Source organism: Perca fluviatilis, chromosome 24 (assembly GCF_010015445.1).
Source record: "Perca fluviatilis chromosome 24, GENO_Pfluv_1.0, whole genome shotgun sequence".
Lineage (NCBI taxonomy): Eukaryota > Metazoa > Chordata > Actinopteri > Perciformes > Percidae > Perca > Perca fluviatilis.
In genome coordinates, this window is record NC_053135.1 from 4,399,903 (window position 1) to 4,412,626 (window position 12,724).

General features: G+C 39.4%; 1 protein-coding gene across 1 annotated transcript; it reads left to right on the forward strand.

The window, feature by feature from the left end:
* The first annotated feature begins 1,558 nt into the window (after nt 1–1,558).
* Nucleotides 1,559–10,741, forward strand: slc15a1b (solute carrier family 15 member 1b). The gene is made up of 23 exons (XM_039793389.1): nt 1,559–1,718; nt 1,964–1,995; nt 2,154–2,238; nt 2,716–2,857; nt 3,143–3,262; nt 3,416–3,515; nt 4,937–5,027; nt 5,144–5,227; nt 5,718–5,800; nt 5,990–6,076; nt 6,167–6,256; nt 6,396–6,440; nt 6,550–6,582; nt 6,681–6,769; nt 7,651–7,732; nt 7,844–7,960; nt 8,093–8,239; nt 8,582–8,628; nt 9,308–9,415; nt 9,500–9,611; nt 9,707–9,844; nt 10,023–10,130; nt 10,490–10,741. The coding sequence occupies exons 1-23, from the start codon at nt 1,712–1,714 to the stop codon at nt 10,739–10,741; spliced, it is 2,199 nt and encodes a 732-aa protein (XP_039649323.1). The 5' UTR covers nt 1,559–1,711.
* Nucleotides 10,742–12,724: the final 1,983 nt, after the last annotated feature.

Consider the following 12,724-nt stretch of genomic DNA (forward strand, 5'->3'; position numbering starts at 1 on the left):
TCAACCAATGTGTCCCTGAGCAAGGCACTTAACCCCTATTTGCTCCAGAGACGTGCAACCTCTGATATATAGCAATTGTAAGTCGCTTTGGACAAAAACGTCCGCTAAATGACATGTAATAATAGTAATGTAATAAAAAAAAGACAAAAAGCCTTGAACACCTAGGGTAAGACACTTAGGGAATGGTGGAAGATAAGTATTAAAGTGCAAAGAAAAACCATTATAAAAATGAACACCCAAAGGAGTGGTGGGACTTAATAAACCCAACATCCACTTCATGATTTGCTTCCACAGACAAGCACCGAAAATACAGACCGCTACGGAGGAGCAACAATCTCCCACGTCCAGTACTGAAAGCAGCGAGCAGTCAGACTGTCCTGAATACACACCTGAATGGAACAAGTGAGGGAGGGCTGAAGTCTTTGGAGTTTGTTTGTGCTTGATTGTGTGTGTTGTATATTGTCATGTCATCATTTTTTATTACAGTATAGTATATATTATGAGTATAAATGTATGGGTATGTGTGTATGTATATAAATATATAGTTTTTATGATGTACATTCATGTGTAGTATAGATATATTTATCTTCATTCATGTAAATTATGCTTTTATTCAGTTGTAAACTGTGAGCATGAATGCAAATCTCTCTCGCTCTCGCTTTATCTCTCATGCAGAAGCTACAGACTCTATCAGTACAGCTAAAGTCTTGCCAGCCAGTGTTAAAACAGGAATAGAAGGACTTACTCTTGTCAAATACAGAAGATGAGTGACTCATGTTCGACTGTTTTATGGCTGTATGTTACTGTGGGTAAGTTGGACATTTGATAAGTTGGACAATTATGATTATGAACTTCCTGTATTTACCTCCCTGTGTGTGTGTGTGTGTGTGTCTCTCTCTGTGTCTCTGTTTGTGTGTGTGGTTGAGTTGGCATTATGGTCAGTGTCAGAGTTAATGGAGCTGTATGTAGTGGTCACACTGAGCGGCTGCACATTCATTGGAGAAAAACAGGAGTGAAACCGGGATGCTGACTCCTATAAAATACCCCCTGCTCTCTGTGTCACAAACACTCCGAACTGTGTCATTGTTTCAGAGATTTCGGCTGCTAAACATCATGTGTCTGGTGTGAGTCCTGCTAGTGTTTTATGGAGTGTGTTTGTGTGTGTCTGTTTGGTGAAATACAGAAGAATTCAAGATTTTCTCGACCGTTTTATACGTTCATATTTTAGTCACTGCTGTTAATGTCATATGAATGCAGCTTCAGCTCGTGCCTTGCGTGTATTACCATCACATTCCAGTCTACTAATCTAACAAATCAGATTTTCAGTTTGATAAGTAATAACAAATACAGTTAAACATTGCTTCCCGTATCAGCTCCTGTAAAGAGACGTATCCTCTTTATCTGTAAAGCGAGAGAAGTTCCCTGAGCCATAAAGTAATTACTGACTGACACACACAGCTGTGATTATAATGAAGAGAATGTGCTGGGAGCTGGGAATAATGGTGACTTGCATGTTGGGAGGTGCTGAGCGCCGTGTGTGTGATCCACAGTCCAGCATCAGTGGGCGTTGCAAGAGGTTATTTAAGAAGCTGGCCAGGCCTCGGCTTGGTCTTCGTGTTGTGGATCTGGACAGAGGTCACGAGTCTCTCCGTGTCTTTTTACTGAAGGATTCAGTCAGACTAAGGACCCGAAGTGGACACACACAGCAGCCATGGCAGGTGAGTCCCAGTCTGGATGGGAACCCTGTGACTGGGGATGCTCAGGAACTCATCCTTACATTACTTCTCCTGCAAGTTTTTAAGTTTTAGAGGAATATTCTCTGTTTATATCATGCATTGCACTTTCTTACCAAACCAGCTAATGTTTGTTCAATTGGTCACATCTAACAATATTTCTGCATATTTCACTTTTTAGATATTTTTTTTTATATCAGTTTAAATAACGTGTGACTTCATTTCTGCAGACAAAGACATTAAGAAGTCCAAGAAAAAAAGTGTAAGTTCAACTCGTATTGCACTTTCTGTAGTAGAGTATTTATAAAAATGCAGGAAACAATATGCATACAAGTTTTATACTTGCGTGAAGAACCTGCAGGCAAACGCCTTATTAGTCATTGTGGTAATATCCTGAAGTTGTTCCTTGTCCTCTAACAGGCTACTGTCTGTGGCTACCCAATAAGCATCTTTTTCATTGTGGTCAATGAGTTCTGCGAGCGTTTCTCCTACTATGGCATGCGAGGTGAGTTGGTTTGTTCTGGATCTGATGCACTTTATACAGTCTCCTTTAGTCCTGAAACCGCTTTATTCATATTTTAGGAAGCTGTTTTATTTTTCTTTGCTTCACCCGCACCCAGTGGTGAAACTATACTTAAGTACAATTTTGAGGTACTTAAATAGGATAAAAAGTCCAATTTCCCCCCTGAAATGTAAGGGAGTAGAAGTAGAATACATTGTTAATTCTCAAGTAAAGTGCATGTACCTCAAAATTATAGTTTAGAACATTAACATTAACTTTTAATACTTATTAAGTAAATTTAGCTGACAATACTTTATGTAAGTAGGAGTTTGAATGCAGGACTTTTACTTGTAATGGGGTATTTTTACACTGTTGTATTGGTACTTATGTAAAATATCTGTATACTTCTTCCACCTTGTTCTGCGTCACCTTCCACCTCATTTTTACCCCTTTTTCCTCCTCCTCCCTCCCCGTCTGCAGCTGTGCTGGTGCTGTACTTCAAGTACTTCCTGAGGTGGGACGATGACTTTGCCACCACTATCTACCATACCTTTGTGGCTCTCTGCTACCTGACGCCCATCCTGGGTGCCATCGTGGCTGATTCATGGCTCGGCAAGTTCAAGTGAGTTTCAAATTCTGCAATTCCTTTTTTTTTTTTGCAACCAAATAAAAAAAAAAAGAAGCATTTTGAATATAAAAATGCACCAAAATCCATAAATTGCAAATTGGCTTTACATTCTGTTGTAATAGAATGGGTAGTAGAGTTGGGGGTTGGGGTTAAAGTTTATCTCAAATAATCAGCTGTTAAATTTCACCCTTGGATTTTGACCCTCGTCTATCTTATCTCTATCTGAACCTGTTTAACTCTTCATTCCTTTCTTCTCCTCCTCCTCCTCCCTTTACGCAGGACTATTGTTTACCTGTCCATCGTTTATACGCTGGGACAGGTTGTCATGGCAATAAGTGCTATCCATGACATGACGGATGGAAACAAGGATGGCACCCCCGACGACATGACCATCCACGTGTGAGTTGAGCGCACACACACACACACACAACACACACACACACACACACACACACACACACACACACACACACACACACACAGCACTGTGCGACAGAAATCCAACAGATACACCGATGGTTTTGACATTGTGTGTCTGTGCTGTTCCCTCAGAGCTCTGTCCATGGTGGGTCTGTTGCTCATTGCCCTCGGTACAGGAGGCATCAAACCCTGCGTGGCTGCCTTTGGTGGTGACCAGTTTCAAGACCATCAGGTTAGATGTTGCTTAAACACACACACACACATTCACACACACACACACACATCCCGGTTTCACTCCTGTTTTTCTCCAATGAATGTGCAGCAGCTCAGTGTGACCACTACATACAGCTCCATTAACTCTGACACTGACCATAATGCCAACTCAACCACACACATAAACAGAGAGACACACACACACACACACACACACACACACACACACACACACACACACACACACACTAACTCTGTACACGTGGCAGAGACAAAATGACACCTCTATAATCTCATGATACCGAGTACAACAGTCCTGCAATAAATACTGGAGGGCTAATTGTTGTCACCTGTAATTTCGGATTTATTTACTAATAGCTTCCAAGGTCTTTCCTGGACAGAATTATGTAATGTATAAAATATTTAAGTAAAATAGAGACAGTTCGATTGCTACATTTACAATTAATTCCAGGCAGCTGCTAGCATGACTGAGACTGTTTCAGTCACAGCCAGACATTCGTCTACTGTAGAGACGAGCACACAATTGCAAGCAAACCGCAGAGCACATTGTGAAAAAATGGTAGGCCTTATCTCATTATGACTTCATTTCTCATAATGATGAGAATGAAATATAGTTTTCTTGTAATTATGATATCCTTATTTTGTAATTATGAGATACTTTTCTCTTAATCATAACATCTTTTCACGTAATTGTCCAAAAGGAGCTCTAGATAGGCTAGTTTTCTCACATTTATGAGATGCAGATCTTGTAATTATGAGGTTCTTCTAATTATGTATTATCTTCTTACTATTCTTATGAAATAGCATGTATTAATTATGAGATATGGAAGTCATAAGAAGGGGAATGCAATCCGCTTACATAAAATAGTTTTTCTTTTAAAAACATATAAAAATGTATACCAAATGACACTTTTGTTTCCTATGAAACTTCATAGGAATTACTTGGAACATGTATGCAAAATGTCAGACCCATGGAACACTGTCATATTTACCATTAAAGGAGCTTGTAATTCTTCAATTTATATTGTACAATACCCAATCCTCTTATGTACATACATGCACATCACAGGCAGGACCCAAGTATTATCTCTCTCACATTTTTGCACATACTGTATGTACACACACACACACACCACACAGGCAATTAAAAAGACAACTCACTCAGCTTTCAGTCACATCTTGTCAGCACTTTTTGTATCTCGATTTGTTTCCAGCTAGTTGTGTATTAACTAATAACCCCAGGTACATCTGTCTCAGTGGCTTTATTACACTGTCCAAGGCCAGGGACAAAAATTCCCCAATTATATCAACGACTCTGGTGATATGAGATGCTGTATAAAATGCATCCGATATAATCTTGGAAAAATGTGCGTCAGTGCTTTTTGTCCAGGGCTTGTTTAACTTTCCTGTGCCCAACAGGAGAAGCAGCGAAGCACCTTCTTCTCCATCTTCTACCTGTCCATCAATGCTGGCAGTCTGCTGTCCACTATCATCACCCCCATCCTCAGAGGTACGCTAACGTTGATCACAGAGCATAAAATACACAAGTGACTCACGTGTTGAATTAAAAACAAATGTGTGTGTGTGTGTGTGTGTGTGTGCGTGTGCGTGCTCTGTGGTTTTCAGCTCAGGAGTGTGGTATTCACACCCAGCAGAAGTGCTACTCACTGGCCTTTGGTGTCCCCGCTGCTCTCATGGTGGTTGCTCTGAGTAAGAATTCATTTTCTTTTTCAAACGTGTAAGGAGCAAATACCAGGGACTAAAAGTCTAAATATTTCTGCCTCTGCTACTTAAAGTTTGTCTCTTGTGCGTCTCCCTAATTTCATTAAAGTACAATGCTAATGTAAATGGCTGGAGTGCACCTTTAATAAATAATTTTTTATTGATTTGAATTGATAATAAAAAGGTCATTTGTGAGGACAGCTTCTGGGTTGCCAGGTTGCAAAACATTTTATTGGTGACTTATGTCTAAAACATTAATAAATTAATAATTAACTATCAAACTACCTTGTTATACCTTCTAAATCCTTTATAAGCCTCTTTAAAGTGTGCCATGTAAGAACGGTGTACCATAAATATTTATAGTGCATTTTCAGATGACATTCTTCTTTATTTTCTGATAATTTCCTGTTGCTGTTTTGACACATTTTTGTGTTGTGTGTGTGTCTGTGTGTGCATGCGTGCGTGCGTGCCTCTGCAGTTGTGTTCATTGTTGGAAGTGGTATGTACACTAAGACCGCCCCTCAAGGCAACATCTTGGTGAAAGTCTGCAAATGCATCGGGGTAAGATGAATATTTTGTTACTCCAAAAGGTTTTCACCTTCAAAAATGGAGTTGAATGGTTTTAAATAGAACCTAGGACCATCACATTCATTCAAACTCAAACTTTATAAACTTTCAGTTACAGTTCAGAAAACAATGCATTCCAGTGTGATCAAAATTCACATGGAGTGTCCTCTCTGCTATCTGTAGTTTGCTATCAAGAACCGCTTTAGGCATCGCAGCTCTGAATACCCCAAGAGGACCCACTGGATGGACTGGGCTGAGGAGAAATACAACGTAAGTTCAGTTTACGTGCACAAGTAAATGCAAATACAAACAGGACAACCAGGGAAGTTCAAATTCTAATCCTTTTATGTTTGGCTCCAGAAACTCCTGATTGCCCAGGTGAAGATGGTGGTGAGGGTGCTGTTCCTCTACATCCCTCTGCCCATGTTCTGGGCTCTCTTTGACCAGCAGGTAACTACCAATGTTCGCCTTGACACATACTGTATGTAACTGCAATGAATAGCCCATTCTAATAGAACCCCCCAGAGATAATGCATACCCAGAAGTGTACTGGCCTACAGACTAAAGAAGAGCCATGTCTCCTCCACAGGGCTCGAGATGGACCCTCCAGGCGACCACCATGGACGGTAATTTTGTAAGTGTTTTATTTAATTTTCATTTTTCATTTTTGCTAGGTCACACCTTGTGATTGCAAACCACAGAAATAAGATTCTGTCTGACTTCCTCCTTTTATTTCTCAACAGGGAATTCTCACAATCCAGCCTGATCAGATGCAGGTAAGACACTCGTTCTGATTACACTTGGCTCACTTTGCTCCGGCGTTTCTTGATGCTCGTGCTGACTGACCGAGAGTGACTCGCCTTCTTCCCACCAGACTGTCAACCCTATCTTGATCCTGGTTTTTGTACCAGTAGTGGACAGTGTGATCTACCCGCTGATTGCCAAATGCAAACTGAACTTTACGTGAGTTTATTTTTGGAAAATATTACATTACTTGAAGCCTCTGGAGTTAACTTTGCATAAAAAAAATGTGCAGACTTTCTATTCATTCATTCTTGTCTTTGTTTAGCGCCTTCTAAATAGTAAATACATTATGTATGTACGTTATGTTTTTTTTCCAGCACAAAAAGTCTGACTCATCATTGTATCAACTAAACAAAGTGGCCAGCAATACAAGAAAAATTACTCATGTACCTAAAAGTTTACAAACCTTTAGTATTAATCACTCATAAAATCACTATAGACTATATACACAAATACAGCAGAATAATGGAAGAAAGAAAACTATAATACAGTGTATTTACATTATATACAGTGTATTTGCCTTTTTCATTTAAAGTATGTATGCCTGTAAATCTTTGAGAATATGAATAATTCAAAGATTGAAAAATGTCTTTCAAAAATCTTTTATGGTCCACAGACATAAATTAGATACTGTGTGAAGCTTGTCAGCTTGTCTCTAAATGATATATAAATAATCTTACTGTAAGCTATTAAGCATGTATAAGCAGTATATAAATGCTTTATAACACACTACAATGTAGTTATAAGCCATTTTAAAACTCAAGACATGTTGAGCTTTAAAGTTCACTCTTACCTCAGAAATGATAGCAAGTGTTTTGCCAGTTATCAACTATATTATAGTGTTACAAACCATATATGAATTGCTTATACTGTACATATACTGCTCATAACTGCTAAATAGGGAGATGAAATAAAGTGATGTCGTTTTGGCCTCCTGAAAACAGTGTTCCTTCTGACTGAATATGGTGTAGAGACATATTAAATTAAGTGTGTGTGTGTGTGTGTGTCTGTGTGTGTGTGTGTGTGTATATGTGCTGCAGTCCGTTAAAGAGGATGACTGTGGGGATGTTCCTCGCTGCTCTCGCGTTCATCGCTGCTGCCCTGGTCCAGATACAGATTGATGTGAGTGTAACACATTTAAAAACATACATTGGACAACTTAAAAAAAAAAAACACGCATTACTTTATGAAGCACAATTCATTCAAACACACAATTCCACATTTCTCTTGTAGAAAACCCTGCCTCAGTTCCCATCGAGCACTGTAGGCCAAGCGAAGTTCATCAACATGATTAACAGGCCGCTGGACGTCAAAGCTGGAACCAACGAGTTTACACTGCAGCCTTTCAGGGTACCCCCCCCCCCAACATAATAAGACACAGTACACTGACACTATTTATCCAAATGCACTAAAGCTTAGTTTGTCTGTAAGTCACCACACACACTAAAGGTCTTGTGTAAATAAGTATCTTTTCTCCTACAGGCCAATGAGGATTACCTAAACTTTGATAATAAATTTGAACTGACGCTGGGGCCTAATGCAACTTCCGAAATCAGTTTAGAGAATGGCAATCGTAGTACCGGGGTCATCGTTGAGAGTGGGTCCTCCTCCCAACCCACGCCTATATGGGTAAGCACACCTGCTAGATTAAATTGGTTAAAGGGCAACTGAAATTATATAGTTTTATATAGTCTGTCTGCTGCAACTAGGGATGGGGTAGCGTTTTATATCGAACCTGAATCTAGTTCATAATCCCTTATCGAATCTTTTTAGGTCATATTCTTTGGTGGGGAATGAAGACGTCTCTCAGTTAAAGAAATATGTGCTGTTTTTATTTCACTCAGTGTCCTACTTAACTAGCCCTACCTAACACACTTCTGGTGGGTCATGAGTGATGATTGAGAGGGATTACTTTTGTATTAGGCCTAGTCTATACATTGTGGAGGCTCTAAAGTATTTTTCTGTCTCCAGTTCACGGACATGAAATCAAAGCCGGAACAGGGCGCTAATACTATCAGGCAAGTTTCAAATGTGTTCTAGAAACATATAGGAATGAGTTTGTATACTGTAGGAAGTCATTTTCTTTTAATGTAACAAAGTGATAGTGTGCCTGTGTACATCTGTTCTTAGATACGCCTGCTAATAGTAGACTGGTAATGATGATGAGTCTGTATGATATTATCTAATGATCTTTAAATCAGTGGTTCCTAACCTTTTCAGGTGACTCCTTAAAACAAATCAGTATCTACTTGGGACCCTTGGGACTTTATTCCTTTTCAGATTGTTTCATTTAATAGATGTTTAAAGTACCTAAAGTATCCAGTATTTAGCAAGAAAAAGGCCAAATTAAGATAAAAGTCAGCCTATTTTTCTTGTAATATAAATATGTATTTTGAGTCATTTACCGTGGGATCGTGGGGCGTCCCGGCCTCCAGGTTGGGAACCAATGCTTTAGATGACTGTTTTGGCAACACAGAATTCTAAATGAAGACAAAACCTCTGATTATTTTTATCAATACTTGTTACATAGTGAGAAAATAATTACCTGCATGAATTGGGCAAGGGTGCTTTAGATTATAAATTCAACTTTTGATTTGTAAGAGAAAGAATGTGTTTAATCTTTTTTTTCAAATGTTACATTTACAGTCTCATTCCAAGACTGTCTCACCTATTGTATTCTGAATTCTCCCTCCCCAGATTTTTGAATGGTTTTGGCTCAGTTTTGAACGTAACAGCGGGTAACCTGGATTTTGGGGTCATCGACAAAAACGACATGTCAAACTATGTCGCGGTACCACAGGGACTGTAAGACTGATTTCATTATACATGTCACATAAAGTAATACTAGAGAAAAACTTCTGCTCTGACTGGTTTTTCTTGTTCTGGCAGTGCAAAGTTCCAGATCAAGGATGATGCTGGTCAATGTAACTACGATTACAACCTGGGCTTTGGCAGCTCTATCACCTTCATCATCCCCACAACCTTCACATTTGGACCAGATGTAACTCATGAATACATTTTGAGGCACAATTCTAGCTTTAATGTCACTTTTTTGGATTGCGGTAACACATCTTGGTATCTGGCTATGTCCTGTAGTGCGGCCTGAGCATCCATCCAGTGATAGACATCAAGCCTAACACCATCCACATGGCCTGGCAGATTCCTCAGTACTTCCTCATCACTGCAGGAGAGGTGATCTTCTCTGTCACCGGCCTGGAGTTCGCCTACTCACAGGTACAGGGGTGCTTTCCTCACCTATCTGACAACAACTGAAAACACCAAAAAAATCCAAGTGACATTGGATAATGAAGTCTGTCCTAATGTTAATTTGGCCAGAGACACAAAACACAGATATACTGTCTTTATGTTGCTATAGTATTTAGTTCTACTTGAATCTCCCTTTGCTGTCCAGGCACCCAGCAACATGAAGTCTGTGCTGCAGGCTGGTTGGCTGTTAACCGTTGCTGTCGGTAACATCATTGTGCTCATTGTCGCCGAGGCAGCGACGCTCTCAGATCAGGTGGGTGGATTTTATATAAACCATTAGTGCACACATGTTGTCCTCACGGACCTTGGGCAAGTTCCTTTTATGTAAAATAAATGCTTACAAGGTATCTTGTATGATGGAACTGGCTGTTTATAATACTTCATATTCAAGAGACAGACATGAGAATGGGTTTCAATCTTCTCATCTAACGCTCAGCATGAAAGCAACTAAACAGTTGTAAATAGTTGTCAAAATGCAAAGCTATTGCTTTCAGTTTAGCTCCAAATGAACACACTGTGTGTGTGTGTGTGTGTGTGTGTGTGTGTGTGTGTGTGTGTGTGTGTGTGTGTGTGTGTGTGTGTGTGTGTGTGTGTGTTCTGCGCGTTCACTAGTGGGCCGAGTACATCCTCTTCGCCTCTCTGCTGTTGGTAGTGTGCGTCGTCTTCGCCATCATGGCCCATTTCTACACCTACATCGACCCGACCAAGATAGAAGCCCAGTTTGCCGAGAAGGAACCTGAAGACAAGGAGAAGAGGAAGAGTGTGGAGATGACCAAGAAGGACTCGTTCGAGCACCGCAACGAGGACAGGAGGAGTTCTGACTCCAGCTCTGACGAGGAGGAAACCGCACAGTCCAAGATCTAAAGCTTCTCCTCGGCTTTCCAAATGCTGCTGGGTTCTGTGTTTCAGCTCTGAGTCCAGGGCACTGCTGGGCATGTAGTGGTTAGAATGAATGGATGATGTGAGTGAAATGGTGCTGAAGTTGGCAGAACACAGACATAGGGCTTACATGGTTAAGCTCTTGGTGGACATTGTTAGTGAAGGGTCTTGGCGGGGATTATTCACACTATGATCACCATTTTGGCTCACAATCTTAAAAGAATACTCCCTTTTAGAGGTTACTCATATAATTAAAATCCCTGGAAATTCATTGGTCATTAATTTGTGCTTCCGCTGTTGTAAATCTGTTTGTATTTTTTTTTTTACAATGAATTATTTTGCACTGTGTAGCAACATTGTTGTTTAATTTTAGTTTCATAGGCTTTTGTAACGTACTGGATTACACATACAAAGTAAACATTCCAACATTTGTATTTATGTCCAAGTACAGGGTTGTATGTATTGTAATATATTGTCATAGTTTTATATATATATATATATGATGTTCTTGTGTGCTCCAGGGTAAAATCTAACTGTTTAATCATATTCCATATTCAAACTTGGCCTGGGAGGATACCGCCCTGTGATAATGCTGCTCGCCAAGGTCTTCAAGAAAGATACCAGGAAGGTGTTGCTGTCAATAAAGGTTGTTGTTTCTTTAACCTTGGCTATGGCATTATGTTAAATACATTTCTCTTCTGAATACAAAATCTGACAGTGTTTCTGTAGCTTATAGTGTTTTTTGACTGATATCTAGAACGGCAACTGTAATTTTCTAATTTACTTTAACCCTTGTGCATCCCTTTAAAAAAAGTTGATCTGATGTCCTTAGGGGACAAAAATGTCTGGCAAAAAAAAAAAACTGCCATAAAATGATATTTTTAACTTTCAGAGTGAATTGTTTTAGCCAACATCAGTCCTGATCAGAACTACCCAATATTCATTCATTTTCAGAATGTCAACCCTTTAGCTTGGATTAGATAGTTTTTTTTTTAATGAAATCTTTTTTTATATTTTCTGTACACTAAAAAGTAGGGGGATTGAAAATAAAAAGGCATATGTCAATGACTAGCAACAACATTGATGTTGATGCATTGCTTTAAACACTGCAGTGCTCTCTAAATGGCTCAGTGAGGCAGTATTTAGGCACATTGGTGCTTGCAGGTAGAACGTTCACCATCTTAGTTTAGCAACTTACGCAACAATTGCTTATTGCGTTCACCACGTTCCACTGTGTATCGATAACGCAACTGTCAATATCAGCTCTATGTCCAGGAAATTAGACATGCATGACAAGGTTCTCAGTTAGCATTAGATCTTTATTTCTCATGTCACTTTGAAAGCTTGCAAGGAGCTTACATTTAACTTGGGAATCCTCAAATGACACAAGCAAAGATTATATACAGTACTATAAACTGTCAGCTATGATAAAGGAGACCAAATGTACACATTTTGTAGTTATTTCCGTAGCATATGTTTTTCTTTAAGGTATAGATATTTATTTTGCCGGAGGCAGGTGCCCATATCCATAAAGCATTCCATATTTCCATACTTAACTCTCTGCAGTTATAAAAATATCAGATATTTCTTTATTTCTTTCAATCCCTGTGTTGACAAGTGCGTCTTGATGCAACTCCTCAACATTATTGCTGCATTAGCACAGTAGTAAATTGTGGAACTCTTAAGTAAACATATATAGGAAAACATGGCTATTAGCAACTTTTTTCATTTTGTTTTTTTTTCTCCCTCTTACAGGTTTCTTTAAATACTCGACACACTTTCAAAGTGCAAAAAACTGATCTGAAAATTAAAAAACAAAAAGGTGCAAATCATACTACAAACATCTGGTGAGAGCATAAAAGAGGACATGGCACTTCTAGCACGGTGTGGAAGTGAGAACAGAAATGTCTGGAGGGAGGAAATAAAGATGGCGTTGATGTCTGCAGCTTGGCTTGTCCCGCTCTACGG

Bases quoted from the DNA above. Each gene is read 5' to 3' on its own strand.
- slc15a1b (XM_039793389.1), top strand. The intron at 5,028-5,143 runs GTACGCTAACGT...TGTGGTTTTCAG, and splicing joins CATCACCCCCATCCTCAGAG to CTCAGGAGTGTGGTATTCAC. The intron at 9,612-9,706 runs GTAACTCATGAA...TATGTCCTGTAG, and splicing joins CCTTCACATTTGGACCAGAT to TGCGGCCTGAGCATCCATCC.